This window comes from Coregonus lavaretus (genome assembly GCF_964263955.1).
Source record: "Coregonus lavaretus genome assembly, chromosome: 21".
In the NCBI taxonomy this organism is placed as follows: domain Eukaryota; kingdom Metazoa; phylum Chordata; class Actinopteri; order Salmoniformes; family Salmonidae; genus Coregonus; species Coregonus lavaretus.
Window position 1 is genome coordinate 48,173,487 of NC_140008.1, and position 20,961 is coordinate 48,194,447.

General features: G+C 42.0%; 1 protein-coding gene across 1 annotated transcript in view; it reads left to right on the forward strand.

The window, feature by feature from the left end:
* Positions 1-20,961, forward strand: part of LOC311149029 (cAMP-dependent protein kinase catalytic subunit beta-like) — a 36,275-nt gene that overhangs the window by 12,771 nt on the left and 2,543 nt on the right. The window contains exons 5-9 of the mRNA XM_084186126.1: positions 504-586; positions 2,194-2,320; positions 17,011-17,106; positions 17,269-17,391; positions 17,574-17,738. Of these exons, the coding sequence (XP_084042252.1) occupies positions 504-586; positions 2,194-2,320; positions 17,011-17,106; positions 17,269-17,391; positions 17,574-17,738 (594 nt within the window). The remainder of the gene's footprint in view (positions 1-503; positions 587-2,193; positions 2,321-17,010; positions 17,107-17,268; positions 17,392-17,573; positions 17,739-20,961) is intronic.

Sequence of the window (20,961 nt, forward strand, 5' to 3'; positions counted from 1 at the left end):
CCCTGGTCATTGTGGTAGAGTCTGTGTTTGAAATTCACTGCTCGACTGAGGGACCTTACAGATAATTGTATGTGTGGTTTAAAGAGATGTGGTAGTCATTCAAAAATCATGTTAAATGCTATTATTGCACACAATGAGTCTGTGCAACTTATGTGAGTTGTTCAGCACATTTTTACTCCTGAACTTATTTAGGCTTGCCATAACAAATGGGTTGAATACTTATTTACTCAAGACATTTCAGCTTTTCATTTTTAATTTATCTGTAAAAATTTCTGAAAACATAATTCCACTTTGACATTATGTGGTATTGTGTGTGTGTGTGTATGTGTGTGTGTGTGTGTGTGTGTGTGTGTGTGTAGGCCAGTGACACAAAATCTAAATTTAATCCATTTTAAATTCAGGCTGTAACACAACAAAAGGAGGACAGTCTAGGGATGTGAACACTTTCCGAAGGCACTTTTAATGTTATCCATCTGTGTGTTCTAACTTTATTTGAACCATAGGACAACACCAACCTCTACATGGTGATGGAGTACGTTCCAGGGGGAGAAATGTTCTCGCATCTGAGACGCATCGGGAGGTTCAGGTAAATCGAAAAAGCTGTGACACTGTGATCATAACATAGTATGTCTATATACAGTGAGGGGAAAAAGTATTTGATCCCCTGCTGATTTTGTACGTTTGCCCACTGACAAAGAAATGATCAGTCTATAATTTAAATGGTAGGATTATTTTAACAGTGAGAGACAGAATAACAACAAAATCCAGAAAAACGCATGTCAAAAATGTTATAAATTGATTTGCATTTTAATGAGGGAAATAAGTATTTGACCCCCTCTCAATCAGAAAGATTTCTGGCTCCCAGGTGTCTTTTATACAGGTAACGAGCTGAGATTAGGAGCACACTCTTAAAGGGAGTGCTCCTAATCTCAGTTTGTTACCTGTATAAAAGACACCTGTCCACAGAAGCAATCAATCAATCAGATTCCAAACTCTCCACCATGGCCAAGACCAAAGAGCTCTGCAAGGATGTCGGGGACAAGATTGTAGACCTACACAAGGCTGGAATGGGCTACAAGACCATCGCCAAGCAGCTTGGTGAGAAGGTGACAACAGTTGGTGCGATTATTCGCAAATGGAAGAAACACAAAAGAACTGTCAATCTCCCTCGGCCTGGGGCTCTATGCAAGATCTCACCTCGTGGAGTTGCAATGATCATGAGAACGGTGAGGAATCAGCCCAGAACTACACGGGAGGATCTTGTCAATGATCTCAAGGCAGCTGGGACCATAGTCACCAAGAAAACAATTGGTAACACACTACGCCGTGAAGGACTGAAATCCTGCAGCGCCCGCAAGGTCCCCCTGCTCAAGAAAGCACATATACAGGCCCGTCTGAAGTTTGCCAATGGACATCTGAATGATTCAGAAGAGAACTGGGTGCAAGTGTTGTGGTCAGATGAGACCAAAATCGAGCTCTTTGGCATCAACTCAACTCGCCGTGTTTGGAGGAGGAGGAATGCTGCCTATGACTCCAAGAACACCATCCCCACCGTCAAACATGGAGGTGGAAACACTATGCTTTGGGGGTCTTTTTCTGCTAAGGGGACAGGACAACCTCACCGCATCAAAGGGACGATGGACGGCACCATGTACTGTCAAATCTTGGGTGAGAACCTCCCTCCTTCCCTCATCAGGGCATTGCAAATGGGTCGTGGATGGGTATTCCAGCATGACAATGACCCAAAACACACGGCCAAGGCAACAAAGGAGTGGCTCAAGAAGAAGCACATTAAGGTCCTGGAGTGGCCAAGCCAGTCTCCAGACCTTAATCCCATAGAAAATCTGTGGAGGGAGCTGAAGGTTCGAGTTGCCAAACGTCAGGCTCGAAACCTTAATGACTTGGAGAAGATCTACAAAGAGGAGTGGGACAAAATCCCTCCTGAGATGTGTGCAAACCTGGTGGCCAACTACAAGAAATGTCTGTCCTCTGTGATTGCCAACAAGGGTTTTGCCACCAAGCACTAAGTCATGTTTTGCAGATGGGTCAAATACTTATTTCCCTCACTGTACTTGAGGTCCAAAATAATGGGTGCAATCTATGTATGATAAGGTATTGTGCAGTGTTGTCATTGGTTTCATTTTGTTCACCTGTTTGAGATCACGTCAACCTACATTTTTCTTCTGTCTTTAGTGAACATCACGCACGATTTTATGCAGGTCAGATAGTACTCACGTTTGAGTACCTCCACTCGCTAGACCTTATCTACAGAGACCTGAAGCCTGAAAACCTTCTCATTGATCACCAAGGGTACATCCAGGTACGGAAGCAGCATATCCAAAACAAAGCATATCCATATGTGTTAGCTATGAACTCTCATCTAAGACTTCTGTCTTGAGATTGAATAGCAAATATTGAGAGAGGTTAGTCATCAAATTACCATTACCAGTCTATGTAAATCTGCGCTATTCAAGTCTGTACCAGCTGAAGTAACTGTACCGCTATTATTTAGGAATGGAATGATTCACCTATATGCATCGTTCCCTGGTTCAAATGTTTAAGATGCGAGCGCATCGGTCTGCGAATCCCAAATCTATCTAACTGAAGCATGCATCGGTAAGAACTGATTCAAACATTATGAATCGCACTAACGTTTTTATATATATATATACACACACACACAGTGGGGAAAAAAAGTATTTAGTCAGCCACCAATTGTGCAAGTTCTCCCACTTAAAAAGATGAGAGAGGCCTGTAATTTTCATCATAGGTACACGTCAACTATGACAGACAAAATCAGAAAAAAAAATCCAGAAAATCACATTGTAGGATTTTTTATGAATTTATTTGCAAATTATGGTGGAAAATAAGTATTTGGTCAATAACAAAAGTTTCTCAATACTTTGTTATATACACTTTGTTGGCAATGACACAGGTCAAACGTTTTCTGTAAGTCTTCACAAGGTTTTCACACACTGTTGCTGGTATTTTGGCCCATTCCTCCATGCAGATCTCCACTAGAGCAGTGATGTTTTGGGGCTGTCGCTGGGCAACACGGACTTTCAACTCCCTCCAAAGATTTTCTATGTGGTTGAGATCTGGAGACTGGCTAGGCCACTCCAGGACCTTGAAATGCTTCTTACGAAGCCACTCCTTCGTTGCCCGGGCGGTGTGTTTGGGATCATTGTCATGCTGAAAGACCCAGCCACGTTTCATCTTCAATTCCCTTGCTGATGGAAGGAGGTTTTCACTCAAAATCTCATGATACATGGCCCCATTCATTCTTTCCTTTACACGGATCAGTCGTCCTAGTCCCTTTGCAGAAAAACAGCCCCAAAGCATGATGTTTCCACCCCCATGCTTCACAGTAGGTATGGTGTTCTTTGGATGCAACTCAGCATTCTTTGTCCTCCAAACACGACGAGTTGAGTTTTTACCAAAAAGTTCTATTTTGGTTTCATCTGACCATATGACATTCTCCCAATCCTCTTTTGGATCATCCAAATGCACTCTAGCAAACTTCAGACGGGCCTGGACATGTACTGGCTTAAGCAGGGGGACACGTCTGGCACTGCATGATTTGAGTCCCTGGCGGCGTAGTGTGTTACTGATGGTAGGCTTTGTTACTTTGGTCCCAGCTCTCTGCAGGTCATTCACTAGGTCCCCCCGTGTGGTTCTGGGATTTTTGCTCACCGTTCTTGTGATCATTTTGACCCCACGGGGTGAGATCTTGCATGGAGCCCCAGATCGAGGGAGATTATCAGTTGTTTTGTATGTCTTCCATTTCCTAATAATTGCTCCCACAGTTGATTTCTTCAAACCAAGCTGCTTACCTATTGCAGATTCAGTCTTCCCAGCCTGGTGCAGGTCTACAATTTTGTTTCTGGTGTCCTTTGACAGCTCTTTGGTCTTGGCCATAGTGGAGTTTGGAGTGTGACTGTTTGAGGTTGTGGACAGGTGTCTTTTATACTGATAACAAGTTCAAACAGGTGCCATTAATACAGGTAACGATTGGAGGAAAGAGGAGCCTCTTAAAAAAGAAGTTACAGGTCTGTGAGAGCCAGAAATCTTGCTTGTTTGTAGGTGACCAAATACTTATTTTCCACCATCATTTGCAAATAAATTCATTAAAAATCCTACAATGTGATTTTCTGGAATTTTTTTTCTCAATTTGTCTGTCATAGTTGACGTGTACCTATGATGAAAATTACAGGCCTCATCTTTTTAAGTGGGAGAACTTGCACAATTGGTGGCTGACTAAATACTTTTTTTCCCCACTGTGTGTGTGTGTATATATATATATATATTATTATTTTATTTTTATTTTTTTGCCTTATTACGAAAATACCTCTAATCTGTTGTGACTGAATTGATGCAGCCTTTCCTTCAGCCTAAATAACTTTTATGCATGTAACTGCATATGACATTGATATCGAGTCTCCCGAGTGGTGCAGTGGTCTAAGGCACTGCATTGCAGTGCTAGCTGTGCCACTAGAGATCCTGGTTCGAATCCATGCTCTGTCTTAGCCGGCCCCGACCGGGAGACCCATGGGGCGGCGCACAATTGGCCCAGCGTCGTCTAGGGTAGGGGATGGAATGGCCGGCAGGGATGTAGCTCAGTTGGTAGAGCATGGCGTTTGCAACGCCAGGGTTGTGGGTTCGATTCCCACGGGGGGGCAGTATGAAAAAAATAAAATAATGTATGCATTCACTAACTGTAAGTCGCTCTGGATAAGAGCGTCTGCTAAATGACTTAAATGTAAATGAGATACAAGTCAGATAAATGTGCGCACAGAGACGCCTCGCACCAACTAGAGGTATGCCTACCCTATCCCTGTCCTAATATTCGTAGGCTATATCTGCACGTCACCTTCAGCATTAAGATGTTTGTAAAATGGCTTTCGCAATATTAAATCATAGGCTTTATTAATTGCGGGACAACCAATGTCATTTGCTGGATCATTGTTATCAATTGCGCTGTAGGAAATGTGTATTTTACTGGCAGAGCTGTGTAGGCTTCCAGAGTGGACACAACTCACATCTTTCTGATTCCACATCTGACTGCTGATTGGGGGCTTTTCCATTGCCAGAGACACTACAAAATATTGGTGGAAGTTCTGCTTTAAAGGTACAATTTCATAACAAGGACAGCAATAATGTTTGCGAGCCACACTGGACGGAACGTGAGAAGAGAGCAGCTCTTCTACGTAAAGTTCCAAATGTGACCGACCACCTCGATTCGGTCTTATGTAGCAAAATTTGAAATTGTGTTTTTTACATTGGATAAAAGTAGAGACTCAGAGCTAGAAAATGGTACAGTGGGGAGAACAAGTATTTGATACACTGCCGATTTTGCAGGTTTTCCTACTTACAAAGCATGTAGAGGTCTGTAATTTTTATTATAGGTACACTTCAACTGTGAGAGACGGAATCTAAAACAAAAATCCAGAAAATCACATTGTATGATTTTTAAGTAATTAATTTGCATTTTATTGCATGACATAAGTATTTGATACATCAGAAAAGCAGAACAAAATTTTTGGTACAGAAACTTTGTTTGCAATTACAGAGATCATACATTTCCTGTAGGTCTTGACCAGGTTTGCACACACTGCAGCAGGGATTTTGGCCCTTCTCCAGATCCTTCAGGTTTCGGGGCTGTCGCTGGGCAATACGGACTTTCAGCTCCCTCCAAAGATGTTCTATTGGGTTCAGGTCTGGAGACTGGCTAGGCCACTCCAGGACCTTGAGATGCTTCTTACGGAGCCACTCCTTTGTTTCCCTGGCTGTGTGTTTCGGGTCGTTGTCATGCTGGAAGACCCAGCCACGACCCATCTTCAATGCTCTTACTGAGGGAAGGAGGTTGTTGGCCAAGATCTCGCGATACATGGCCCCATCCATCCTCCCCTCAATACGGTGCAGTCGTCCTGTCCCCTTTGCAGAAAAGCATCCCCAAAGAATGATGTTTCAACCTCCATGCTTCACGGTTGGGATGGTGTTCTTAGGGTTGTACTCATCCTTCTTCTTCCTCCAAACACGTTTAGACCAAAACGTTTAGACCAAAAAGCTCTTTTTTTGTCTCATCAGACCACATGACCTTCTCCCATTCCTCCTCTGGATCATCCAGATGGTCATTGGCAAACTTCAGACGGGCCTGGACATGCGCTGGCTTGAGCAGGGGGACCTTGCGTGCGCTGCAGGATTTTAATCGATGACGCCGTAGTGTGTTACTAATGGTTTTCTTTGAGACTGTGGTCACAGCTCTCCTGCCGTGTAGTTCTGGGATGATCCCTCACCTTCCTCATGATCATTGATGCCCCACGAGGTGAGATCTTGCATGGAGCCCCAGACCGAGGGTGATTGACCGTCATCTTGAACTTCTTCCATTTTCTAATAATTGCTCCAACAGTTGTTGCCTTCTCACCAAGCTGCTTGCCTATTGTCCTGTAGCCCATCCCAGCCTTGTGCAGGTCTACAATTTTATCCTTGATGTCCTTACACAGCTCTCTGGTCTTGGCCATTGTGGAGAGGTTGGTGTTTGATTGAGTGTGTGGACAGGTGTCTTTTATACAGGGAACGAGTTCAAACAAGTGCAGTTAATACAGGTAATGAGTGGAGAACAGGAGGGCTTCTTAAAGAAAAACTAACAGGTCTGTGAGAGCCGGAATTCTTACTGGTTGGCAGGTGATCAAATACTTATGTCATGCAATAAAATGCAAATGAATTACTTAAAAATCATACAATGTGATTTTCTGGATTTTTGAGATTCCATCTCTCACAGTTGAAGTGTACCTATGATACAAATTACAGACCTGTACATGCTTTGTAAGTAGGAAAACCTGCACAATCGGCAGTGTATCAAATACTTGTTCTCCCCACTGTATATCATATATCATATTTTTTATTTTTTATTTATCATACTCTGCAGTTGAGGAACAATGGGAAAGTAATTCTGCTTTGAAAGTTGATAAACTTGTAACCTCACTTTTGAGAAAATGGACCTTGAATGTTTTGGTACACCTACTGGAGCGCTCATCTTTGTCTACACCCATTCAGCATTGTTCACACCCTCTTAAGCCTTAGCCCCACCCATCTCTTTAAGGATTCACATGTGAGGCCATGTGGTAAACACAGACTATATCAAATAAAATCTATGCTTATTTGTCACATGCACAGGATACAGGAGGTGAAAACAGTACAGTGAAGTGTTTACTTGCATGGTAGCAATATCAAAAACAGAAAGTGTCCCGATTAATTTTTTTTTTATAGATATTGTATCATTATTAGATGACGCTTACCCGACACACTTGTCTAAATTGATGGGTCATGTGAAGGAAATTTTATAACCACCCCCCAGCCACATCTAGCTAAGTGGATGGGTCATTGTTGTTTAGACATGTCCACATGTTCATGAAATACAATAGATGGCCGTGATCACCCCCAGACACACCTGGCTAATTTGATGGGTCATGTAATAATCCGGCCGAAGTGGAGTATTTTGTTTGGACATGTAGCTAGCTAGGTAGCTATCTATCTTAACATTGAACCGGCATAATCCCAACTCCTACTAGTACTAGTACTACTACTACTGCCAATATAAACATTGTCATAGCTGTAGTACGAATCTGCAGGTAGCTAAAGCTAACAAACTAGGTTCAATGTTAGCTAGCTACAATTAGGCTATAACTAGCAATGCAAATGGTTATCTGATTCAAATAATATTACTACACAGATCATGCACGTAACGTTAGTTAGCCAGCAAGCTAAAGTTTGCTAGCTAACTAACAGTACGCTTTAACTTGCAATTAGACAAAATTTGAAACTTATATCTGAAAATGTAGCTAGACTCTTACCCGTATACATGGATGAACACTTCACGGCAGACTGGAACCATTTTAACTCTGTTTTGTTTGTAGCAACATCTTGTTTGGCAAGCGTTGTGTCAAGTCACTCTGGTTCACACTGAGCGTGGCGTGTGCAGAAAGTAGCCTATCACTTTTTCAAACTGATCTGTTGATAGGCTAGCGCCTGCTAAATTCAGGGCATCAATGTTGTTGACAAAAGTAGCAAATCTTTTGTAGTTCTCGATGGCTAACATTATATCTTTCAAAAACGGCGTGGTAGTAAGGACTGTCAACACATTGAATAGCTCACGTTATAGACAGAAGCATGCTACATGGCAGACCAATCCAAACTCATCTCCCGGCATGTCCAGCCCATCCATTATCTCAGCCAATCATGGCTAGCGGGAAGGTTCCTGTCTTTTTCCGTGGCTAAACCAACTAGGCTTGTAATTTAACAATTTAATTCGTATTTATGGATGGAATACAAGTTTGTTATTAAGGTACATGAACGTTCACATGTTCCAGAAGGCCTTTCTGCCAAAAACGCATTTTGCAACAAAAAAAATATATGTTTACATTCAAATGCCTGTCCTGTGAAGTTGTGACGTGCGACATACGCCTAGTTTCTTGGAACGAGTCACAAATTGTCAAAACAATTAGCTTTTGAGACGGGGGTGAAATCCAAAGCTGTGTTCTTTTAATTGGCTATGTATGTCATAGCTATTTTCTTAAGATAAATATTGACATACAGTGCCTTTAGAAAGTATTCATATCTTGACTTATTCCACATTTTGTTGTTAGTCTGAATTTTGAAATGGATTATAATGACAGTGAAACAAGTTTTTCAAATATTTAGATTTTTTTTAGGTGGAAAATGAAATAGACATATCTAATTTACATAAGTAGTCACACCCCTGAGTCAATACATGTTAGAATCACTTTTGGCAGCGATTACAGTTGCGAGTCTTTCTGGGTAGGTCACTGAGAGCTTTGCACACCTGGATTGTACAATATTTGCACATTTTATTATTTTCGAAATTCTTCAAGCTCTATCAAATTGGTTGTTGATCATTGCTAGACAACCATTTTCAAGTCTTGCCATAGATTTTCAAGCAGATGAAAGTCAAAACTGTAACTCTCCCACTGAGGAACATTCACTGTATTCTTGGTAAACAACTCCAATGTATGCACTCACTAACTGTAAGTCGCTGTGGATAAGATTGTCTGCTAAATTACTAAAATTTAAATGTAAATTTGGTCTTGTGTTTTAGGATTTTGTCTTGCTGAAAGGTGAATTAATCTCCCAGTGTCTGGTGGAAAGCTGACTAAACCAGGTTTTCCTCTAGGATTTTGCCTGTGCTTATCTCCATTCAGTAGATTTTTTTTATCCTGAAAAACTCCCCAGTCCTTAACGATTACAAGCATACCCATAACATGATGCAGCCACCACCACCGCAAACAGAATGCATGTTTTTGAATATTCTTATTCTGTACAGGTTTCCTTTTCACTCTGTCAAATAGGTTAGTATTGTGGCGTAACTACAAAATTATTCATCCATCCTCAGTTTTGCCCCTATCACAGCCGTTAAACCCTGTTTTAAAGTCACCATTGGCCTCATGGTAAAATCCCTGAGCGGTTTCCTTCCTCTCCGGCAACTGAGTTATTAGTGACTGAAGACGTGTATCCACGCCAGCCTAGGACTTCCATATCCGGCTTCATCACCTGCGGGATCGTCTGAAACTGTGGGTTTGCACAACCAAAGAATTTCTGCATGAACTGTCAGAAGCCGGCTCAGGGAAGCTCGTCTGTGTGCTCCTCATTCTGACCTGACTGCAGTTCAGCATCGTAACCGATTTCAGTGGGCAAATGGTCACCTTCGATGGCCACTGGCAAGCTGGAGAAGTGTGCTCTTCACGGATGAATCCCGGTTTCAACTGTACCGGGCAGATGGCAGACCACGTATGGTGTCATGTGGGCTAGGGGTTTGCTAATGTCAACGTTGTGAACAGAGTGCCCCACTGTGGGGTTATGGTATGGGCAGGCATAAGCTACAGACAATGAACTCAATTGCATTTTGTCGACGGCAATTTGAATGCACAACGATACCGTGACGAGATCCTGAGGCCCATTGTCGTGCCATTTATTCGCCACCATCACCTCATGTTTCAGCATGATAATGCACGGCCCCATGGTGCAAGGATCTGTACACAATTCCTTGAAGCTGAAAATGTCCCAGTTCTTCCATGTCCTGCATATTCACCAGACATGTCACCCATTGAGCATGTTAGGGATGATCGGCGTGTTCCAGTTCCCGCCAATATCCAGCAACTTCACACAGCCATTGAAGAGGAGTGGGACAACATTACACAGGCCACAATCAACAGCCTGATCAACTTTATGAGAAGGAGATGTGTCACGCTGCATGAGGCATATGGTGGTCACACCAGATACTGACTGGTTTTCTGATCCACGCCCCTACCGTTTTTTAAAGGTATCTGTGACCAACAGATGCATATCTGTATTCCCAGTCGTGAAATCCATAGATTAGGGCCTAATGAGTTTATTTCAATTGACTGGTTTCTTTATATGAACTGTAACCCAGTAAAATATTTTAAATTATTGAATTTTGCATTGATATTTTTGTTCAGTGTAATAACTTCACCATGCTTAAAGGGATATTCAATGTCTTTTTTATTTTTTTTACCCATCTACCTTCGTTGCGAAGCATTGAAAAACCTCCCTGGTCTTTGTGGTTGAATATGTGTTTGAAATGCACTGCTCCACTGAGTGATTTTACAGATAATTATATGTGTGGGTACAGAGATGAGGTAGTCATTAAAAAATCATGTTAAACACTATTATTGCACACAGAGTGAGGCAATGCAACTTATGTGACTTGTTAACACCCTAGAGTTGATTGATGCACCGGTGCGTCAATGTAAGTAACATAATGAAAAATCCCCATCAAAATATGTCAGTTTAAGTTAGAGATGTTTTTCTTTACATTGGAGATGTTTTTCTCAATCCACCTCATCCATCGATGTCGCACTTCTGCATCTGCGGTGAAAGGTGGCAGAGCTAGAGCAGTATTTGTCAGACCATGAGACATCCCGAAAATCGGTCTTCTTACGAAAACATCTGGCCAACAAACAATTATTTGGTCTACAAACCACTATGGAAAGGGGAGACTCTCACGAACACGATGGTGGTCTCCGTTTTGCTTTACAACCCCCACAAGTGTCAGGGACTTCTCTGAAGTCTGTACAGTCGATGTGCCAATTTTGTTTTGTAGCATCCAAACTGTTTGGCCTACTTTGGCCTACAAACAATTATTTGGCCTTCAAACCCCACTGTGGAAAGGGGAGATGCTCTATGACCCCCACAAGTGTCACGGGACTACTCTGAAGGTCCAGGCTCTGTCGTAGCCGGCCACGACCGGGAGACCCATGGGGCGGCGCACAATTGGTCCAGCGTCGTCCAGGGTAGGGGAGGGAATGGCCGGCAGGGATGTAGCTCAGTTGGTAGAGCTTGGCGTTTGCAACGCTAGGGTTGTGGGTTCGATTCCCACGGGGCCAGTATGAAAAAAAATAAAAATAATAATAATAAAAATAATGTATGCACTCACTAACCGTAAGTCGCTCTGGATAAGAGCGTCTGCTAAATGACTTAAATGTAAGGTAACCGGTATGGAGGTACTTTTGTGCCTACCCAAAAATGTGTTCAATATGTGTAAAAAAATATTAGGACAGAAACTTCAAAACCTTATTCCTTATTTTTTTTATTTTTTTTGCCATTTATTGATGTATTATTACTATGGGCCAAATTCTGTATTTTATCGCATACTTTTTAAATATATTTTTGGGGATACCTTAAGGGGTCCTACAATTCCAAATAAGGTAGTATAACCCCCCCCCCCATTTTAATCAAACATTTAATCTAGTCTCAAAATTGACTATAAAGTGTAAATAGGATAATTTTGGTCAGTCTCGTGTCAAAATGAGTAAATTTAAGGTTGGTTTTGGATTACAATTAGTTCAACAGATCATGCCCCCTTTTGCCAAGCTACACTTGCAAATCGCCCCTCCACCCACTTCGCTTCCCTTCATTGAATGGGGCTCCGTTGTTTCATCGCCCCCAACGTGTTCAAAGAATCACAGCCGTTTGAGACTGAAAAGCCCTGTACGGATTGACCATGCAATGCATGCTTCCAGCAGGATGCACAGCCAAAAACTATGGTTTGCATACCCTGCCAAAGGACCATATCATGGTGAGTATACCGGTAGCTAGACCATATGTATCTGGTTATGTATATTTTGATAATCATTATCACTATCATTGCTAGCATAGTTGACGTTAGCTAGCTACCTACCAACTAGCTAGCTAATGTTAGCCAATCTAAATAGAACTCGGATTTGGCTTGGGGAAAAACGCTAACATTTTCAGAAGAATGCAAATAATTAGTAGGAACACATTTTGTCATGATTGTGATGTCACCAGATTGATTTTAGATGCAGCATAACTTTAGCTAACTAAGATTGAGGGAACCACTGTAGCGTTAACTTTGCTAGTAACAGTAATGGCAACATTGCCATCTCTCTAAAGTAAATTTGACGACGTCATAATATGGCAAAGTTTTTTGCCTACTTTAGCATTGTCATATTTCGATGCCACTTTTAAGTTAGTGTCATTTAGACTAAACAGTCACATTAGCCTCTGAGCTGCAACCCATGTCTAGGGCACAAATATATATTGGATGCTGCTATGGTGGTGCTAGCTAACTCATGTCTGACAGTGTACTAATAAGGTTTTTCAGTCCCAGGGTCCCAATTTGTGACAAGCTTGGAGGGGACTATGGTGTTGAACGCTGAGGTGTAGTCAATGAACAGCATTCTCACATAGGTATTCCTCTTATCTAGGTGGATGAGGACAGTGTGGAGTTCAATTGAGATTGCATTGTCTATGGATCTGTTGGGGCGGTAGGCAAAGTGGAGTGGGTCTGGGATGATGGAGTTGATGTGTGCCATAACCAGCCTTTCTGTCCTGAATTTGTGTAAATTTTTAACACCATATAAAGGTTAAATGTATTGTTTGGCTGGAACAACCAATAATCAACACAGCAGGTTGTCCTATCCCCTTGAGGCCTTTGTCTTATGCTTTAATGTCCATACATTTTCCCTCTTATGACTAAAGTTCTCAAGAAATGATAATTGGGTCAGTGCCAATGGAGTTTTTTGGGACAATAATGTCCTCTTTCAGGCAAGATGGATGTCATATTGTACAATAATTGTCTCCCCTTTCCGTAGGCCTAGATTAGACAGTTGCGTTCAAGAAGAGGTCATTTCTATTGATCTGTTTGTGTGTCAGCAGAGTAGGCCTAGGCAACCCTGTGATTTGTCGTATTAAAAAAGATTCTGTCTCCAGCCATATAAAGTGTAGTAGAATTGCATGTAGTGCTGAGCAATTAGTGCTTTTTGAGGTCGTTTCGGTTCTATTATTATTTTTAACATTAAATGCACTGTGGGTTGAATGCTGTAACAACACAGAATAAAACAATTAATAAAAGTCCCATGATGGTAGTGAATACCCATTACTGCTTATCACTTATTAACCATAATTCATTCACGTAACGTTACTTTAATAAAATACTGTATTTCAGTTGTGTATATTACATGTTTTATTTGATGACTTTATTTCATTCCAAGTCATCTCATCTCTATAGAGCTGCTGCCTATGCTGTCTGAAAAAATCACTATTCCAGTAGTTCTTCAAAGTAAATAAGGCATACTTTTATAACTGCTGAATACCAACTATCAATCACTTAGATCATGTATTTCCAGATGGATATCTTGCGAAGCAACTGCTCTCTATCCCTCTCGATCATGCATTCTTCTCTCATCTTTCAGTTTCTGCCCAGACTGGACAAGTAGGCACGCATTGGATTATGGTCATTGTAATTAATTACCACATTTCCTATGCTAAACTATATAGAATATAAGCCTGTTGGAAACTACAACTCCCTACTACATGACACAGTTCGGGCTTGATCTGATTTATCTCTAGAGAAACTGCACATTGGGCTCACAGAAAGAAAACGAACTAAATGGAATTCTAATAATTGAACCGACGTCGGTCAATTAGTTGTTTAAAAACCGAAAACGAACAAACATTTTTGTTAAGCACTCAGCACTGTTCACAGATGCATGAGATGCAAAGAGACCTGGCACTCAACACATCCACAATGCGGTGATTACTAATAATACAGTACAGCACATATGTCCAGTAATAACAACACCCTTTTCATTCCATGTGTCACTGATGAACTCTGCCTATTTCTACAGATGGACTGAAGATTATTTTGCCAGACGGCAGCCTCAGTCATTTGATGGGGAGACCATAATTGGGTAGGTTTTATCTGTCCTGTTAAAATTTCAACATAGTACCTGTTTGTGCCAGAGATTACCTATCCTAACTGTCATTGGTAATAGTACAGTGACTATGTCTGTATGTGTTCGCAGAAACAAAAATGGAGCCAGCACATGGAGACTGGCAAGATGATGTGATGAAGTCCAGACAGACGGGCTTGACACTGTGATGTCTCTGAATGGAGAGAGAGACCTGGCACTCGGCATTAAAATGTTGCTAGACACAACTTTTACTTGTATTGTCTTTTTTTATTATTGAATTGAGTGGTATCAGTCAGTATGGGAGGGGGAAACACTGTGTATTCAGCACCAGGATCAGGGGAACTCCTGTTGTATACGGGACACCACACAGGAAGGTATGACCACTCTGACATGTTTGCCAAGGTAGCCCCATTACCACCAGACAAAATGCCGATAGGCACAGTATCTGTATCGGCTGGGAATGAAAATGAAAGGTGAAAGGTGCACATTGTTATATTAGCAGAACACTGTTGTTATGGTATTATGTAATGGATTGTTTATTCTACATGGACCTGTTACTACATTTGAAAGTTATCAAAACACTTGGTTTAGAATATGTACACTACCAGTCAAATGTAGTCAAGGGTTTTTCTTTATTTTTATTATTTTTTACATTGTAGAATAATAGTGAAGACATCAAAACTATGAAATAACACATGGAAGTAACCATGTAGTAATCAAAAAAGTGTTAAGCAAATCAAAATATATTTTATATTTGAGATTCTTCAAATAGCCACCCCTTGCCTTTGACAGCTTTGCACATTCTTGGCATTCTCTCAACCAGCTTCATGAGGTAGTCACCTGGAATGAATTTCAATTAACAGGTGTGCCTTCTTAAAAGTTAATTTGTGGAATTTCTTTCCTCCTTAATGCGTTTGAGCCAATCAGTTGTGTTGTGACAAGGTGGGGGGTATACAGAAGATAGCCCTATTTGGTAAAAGACCAAGTCCATATTATGGCAAGAACAACTCAATTAAGCAAAGATAATTTACAGTCCATCATTACTTTTAGACATGAAGGTCAGTCAATTCGGAACATTTCAAGAACGTTTCTTCAAGTGCAGTCACAAAAACCATCAAGCGCTATGATGAAACTGGCTCTCATGAGCCAGGGTTGTGGGTTCGATTCCCACGGGGGGCCAGTATGAAGAAATGTATGCACTCACGAACTGTAAGTCGCTCTGGATAAGAGCGTCTGCTAAAATGTAAAAGTGAATGGAAGACCCAGAGTTACCTCTGCTGCAGGGGATACGTTCATTAGAGTTACCAGCCTCAGAAATTGCAGCCCAAATAAATGCTTCAGAGTTCAAGTCACAGACACATCTCAACATCAACTGTTCAGAGGGGACTGTGTGAATCAGGCCTTCATGTTCGAATTGCTGCAAAGAAACCACTACTAAAGGACAACAATAATAAGAAGAGACCTGCTTGGGCCAAGAAACACGAGCAATGGACATTAAACCGGTGGCAATTTGTCCTTTGGTCTGGAGTCCAAATTAGAGATTTTTGGTTCCAACCGCCGTGTCTTTGTGAGACGCGGTGTGGGTGAACGGATGATCTCTGCATGTGTAGTTTCCACCTTAAAGCATGGAGGAGGAGGTGTTATGGTGTGGGGGTGCTTTTCTGGTGTCAGTGATTTATTTAGAATTCAAGGCACACTTAACGAGCATGGCTACCACAGCACTTTGCAGTGATACGCCAGTCCCACTAAGCCCAAACAAGATGGGATATCATTTGTTTTTCAACAGGACAATGACCCACCACACCTCCAGGCTGTGTAAGGGCTATTTTACCAAGAAGGAGAGTGATGGAGTGCTGCATCAGATGACCTGGCCTCCACAATCCCCCGACCTCAACCCAATTGAGATGGTTTGGGACGAGTCGGACGGCAGCATGAAGGAAAGCAGCCAACAAGTGCTCAGCATATGTGGGAACTCCTTCAAGACTGTTGGAAAAGCATTCCAGGTAAAGCTGGTTGAGAGAATGCCAAGAGTGTACAAAGCTGTCATCAAGGCAAAGGGTGGCTATTTGAAGAATCTCTTGATTTGTTTAACACTTTTGGTTACTACATGATTCCATATGTGTTATTTCATAGTTTTGATGTCTTCACTGTTATTCTTCAATGTAGAAAATAGTACAAATTAAAGAAAAACCCTTGAATGAGTAGGTGTGTACAAACATTTGACTGGTACTGTACATAAATTCAGGAATTGCATTCTTCTCATATTACTCTGTAGGCTACTGACGTATTCAAAGCTTCCTCCGGCATCTCACCAAACATCTGCCTGTAGTTTTTGAACTAAACCTGCAGGAGGTTTGTTTGTTGTGATTGAGTGGGGGGAAACAGCTGCGGGCAAGGTACTGACCGATGCGTGTGTCTTAGTGGTGGCAAGGACACACCCAAAGAACACCCACATTAAACCACACCCCCAAGCCAACTCACGTTTGGCTTCTGTCTTGGCCACCAGCATTTCTTTGAGGAGCATGCCAAAAAAACAATGCCAAATTAGCGGGTGCAGTTCCCCTTTAATTTAGAATGGAAAATGAATGTGTGTGTGCAACAATTGTTCGTTCCACTAATCGAGTCGTTTCAAACTAATAGTATCGTTCTTGTATCGTATCGGAGCCCATGTGTCTAGATGAGTATTGAATCGTGCTTGTAAGACAGATGCACATCCCAAATATTATTGCATTGGTCTAATGCACTTGTCGCTCCATTTCAGGTCACAGACTTTGGCTTTGCCAAAAGAGTAAAAGGCAGGACCTGGACATTGTGTGGAACTCCAGAGTACTTGGCACCGGAGATCATCCTCAGCAAGGTGGGTCCTCCTGTACAATTTAGTGCGCTGTACATAGTGTGTGTTTGCAAACTAGGTCTGATTTGTAGATTTGAACTGGTTGCCAGTGTTGCTTGCACAGTATGTGCGAAGCAAATCATTCAAGATGATTGTTTTCTATTCCATTCCACTGTACTCCGATAGGGCTACAACAAAGCTGTGGACTGGTGGGCACTGGGAGTCCTGATCTACGAGATGGCCGCCGGGTACCCTCCGTTCTTCGCCGATCAGCCAATCCAGATCTACGAGAAGATTGTGTCTGGCAAGGTAGGCAGGGCCCCTCCGGTCAAAAATGACAAAAACTAGCTGTCGGCCTATGTGGTGTCACTAGATGTTCTGGTCATTTGCCAACCTTGCTGTGCATGTTTCTATCATTCCCAGTGACTTTTACGCATATTTTAACATTACGTTTCCACAGTTAAAACTCAAACCCCTATCCTGTGTTCTAGGTACGATTCCCTTCCCACTTCAGCTCTGACTTGAAAGACCTGCTGAGGAACCTGCTCCAGGTGGACCTGACGAAGCGCTATGGCAACCTGAAGAACGGGGTGAATGACATCAAGAACCACAAGTGGTTCGCCACAACGGATTGGATCGCCACCTACGAGAGGAAGGTACGTCCCGAATTAAGTTTTAACAGTGTGGAGTAAACATTGTTGGTTTAGAACAGTAAACAACAGATTTTAAAAACTAGGTAACGCATCAAGTATCTACAGAAAGATTAACATTCCAGGGCCCGGTTTCCCAAAAACATCTTAACTCTTGTGGAAATTGACCTACGGTGCATTCGGAAAGTATTCAGACCCCTTGAATTTTTCCACATTTTGTTATGTTACAGCCTTTATTCTAAAATGGATTCAATGCTAATTTTTCCTCATCAATCTACACACAATACCCCATAATGACAAAGCGAAAACAGGTTTTTAGAAATGTTTGCAGAAATACCTTATTTACATAAGTATTCAGACCCTTTGCTATGAGACTTGAAATTGAGCTCAGGTGCATCCTGTTTCCATTGATCATCCTTGATGTTTCTACAACTTGACTGGAGTCCACCTGTGGTAAATTCAATTGATTGGACATGATTTGGAAAGGCACACACCTGTCTATATAAGGTCCTACAGTTGACAGTGCATGTCAGAGCAAAAACCAAGCCATGAGGTCGAAAGAATTGTCCGTAGAGCTCCGAGACAGGATTGTGTCGAGGCACAGATCTGGGGAAGGGTACCAAAACATTTCTGCAGCATTGAAGGACCCCAAGAACACAGTGGCCTCAATCATTCTTAAATGGAAGAAGTTTGGAACCACCAAGACTCTTCCTAGTGCTGGCCGCCCAGCCAATCTGAGCAATCAGGGGAGAAGGGCCTTGGTCATGGAGGTGACCAAGAACCCAATGGTCACGTTGACAGAGCTTCATAGTTCCTCTGTGGAGATGGGAGAACCTTCCAGAAGGACAACCATCTCTGCAGCACTCCACTAATCAGGCCTTTAGGTAGTGGCCAGACGGAAGCCACTCTTCAGTAAAAGACACATGACAGCCCGCTTGGAGTTTGCCAAAAGGCACCTAAAGGACTCTCAGACCATTAGAAACAAGATTCTCTGGTCTGATGAAACCAAGATCGAACTCTTTGGCCTGAATGCCAAGCGTCATGTCTGGAGGAAACCTGGCACAATCCCTAGCATGGTGGTGGCAGCATCATGATATGGGGATGTGTTTTTTCAGCGGCAGGGACTCGGAGACTAGTCAGGATCGAGGAAAAGATGAACGGAGCTTAGACTGGGGCGAAGGTTCACCTTCCAACAGGACAATGACCTTAAGCACACAGCCAAGACAACGCAGGAGTGGCTTCGGGACAAGTCTCTGAATGTCCTTGAGTTGCCCAGCCAGAGCCTGTACTTGAACCCGATCAAACATCTCTGGAGAGACCTGAAAATAGCTGTGTAGCGACGCTCCCCATCCAACCTGACAGAGCTTGAGAGGATCTGCAGAGAAGAATGGCAGAAACTCCCCAAATTCAGGTGTGCCAAGTTTGTAGCGTCATACCAAACAAGCCTAGAGTCTGTAATAACTGCCAAAGGTGCTTCCACAAAGTACTGAATAAAGGGTCTGAATACTTATGTAAGTGTGATATTTCTGTTTTTTCTTTTTAATACATTTGCAAAAAAAACAACGGTTTTTGCTTTGTCATTATGGGGTATTGTATGTAGATTGGTGAGGGGTGGGGGGAAACATTTTAATCAATTTTAGAATAAGGCTGTAACGTAACAAAATGTGGAAACTGAATACTTTCCGAATGCTCTCTATATCGATAGCACTAAATTGAAATGTTTCTTACAGAAGACATGAAAATGCATAACCATGGTAGCAATTGAAATGGAACAGTTTGGAGATAATGGGAAAATTATTCGACCAATGGTGAGTACACAAAAGTTCACAAGACTGAATCCAAGTATTTCACTGTGGATTTTATGTGAATTTTACATTTACTGTACTTTTCGCTGCATTTGTTGATAACAAAATCTGAAAATACTCTGGATACGTTCACTAACATGATAAGACTCTTCCTAGAAAATGTGGGGTAGGTGCAACGTAATACAAAAAAATGAGTGAGAGGACTAATTGGTGTCTCCAAGTGGCCACACCTCTCCAAAATGTGTGCAGTTCCTAAGCAATTTCAATGCACTTTTATGACTCGAAGAGACTTCAACTATAAGGTACTTTTCTTTAGCTCTCCTAGCTGTGCCGTTGAGGAACTCGAGCATCCCCGCTGTCACACAATTACTCTTGTTGTTTACACAATCTAAAAACAGTCCATTATAAGTCACAAACTGTGTCAGGTGGGCATGATTTGAAAGTTTGTTCTATTGCCAACATGACTAGCTAAATTATAAAATACGATCTTAGTGTTAGGCTTTCACAAGGCAATTCAGAAAAACAGATCGTAATTTTGGTGCTCATAGAAAGGAGCCATGAGTGCATTCAGGTGCGTGTGCCGCACCAAATTTTCTTCAGAATAAACAACAACATCTTGTAACTGTACATCAAACATAGTGATCATAAACGTTGACATTGTTTATGAAATGAGTTTTGTGATTTGGAAATGTGAAGTGCACATTTGGACTCAAGGGTGATTGGCTTGCTTGTATGACATCAAAGCGGTATTTATTATCATCCTCAACGTCTCATCTTTGAAAATAGGATGTCTTCTTAATTTACAGAGTCGGGAAACGTCTTGTTGCGCACAGTGCAAGTTCAGAACGTCTGTCAGTCAAAACCTATACAGCTCTGTGACGTGCAGAGCCAAAGCTCTGACGTCATATATATAGCATGTTACTGTACAGCCACAACGTTCCAATTTAGGCTCTTATTAGTGCCCACATCTGCCATTTTCAACCCGTATATAGGTACGAGTGGAAAGGGTTAAGGCTAAGTTCATTGCTAGAACCTTCATAGGAGTATCTTTAAATCTCAGAGCTTCCCAAAACCATCGTTACTAAATTTGCACAGCTAAGTGCGTTGTTGGATGTGTTTTTTCCCTACCTTTATACACAGAAGATCTCTGGTAAACATAGAACCAAAATGATTTATACGTCTCTCTGTAACCGCCATCACCTCATGTTTCAGCATGATAATGCACAGCTCCATGTCGCAAGGATCTGTACACAATTCCTGGAAGCTGAAAATGTCTGTTCTTCCATGGCCTGCATACTCACCGGACATGTCACCCATTGAGCATGTTTGGGATGCTCTGGATCGACCTGTACGACAGAGCGTTCCAGTTCCCGCCAATATCCAGCAACTTCACACAGCCATTGAAGAGGAGTGGGACAACATTC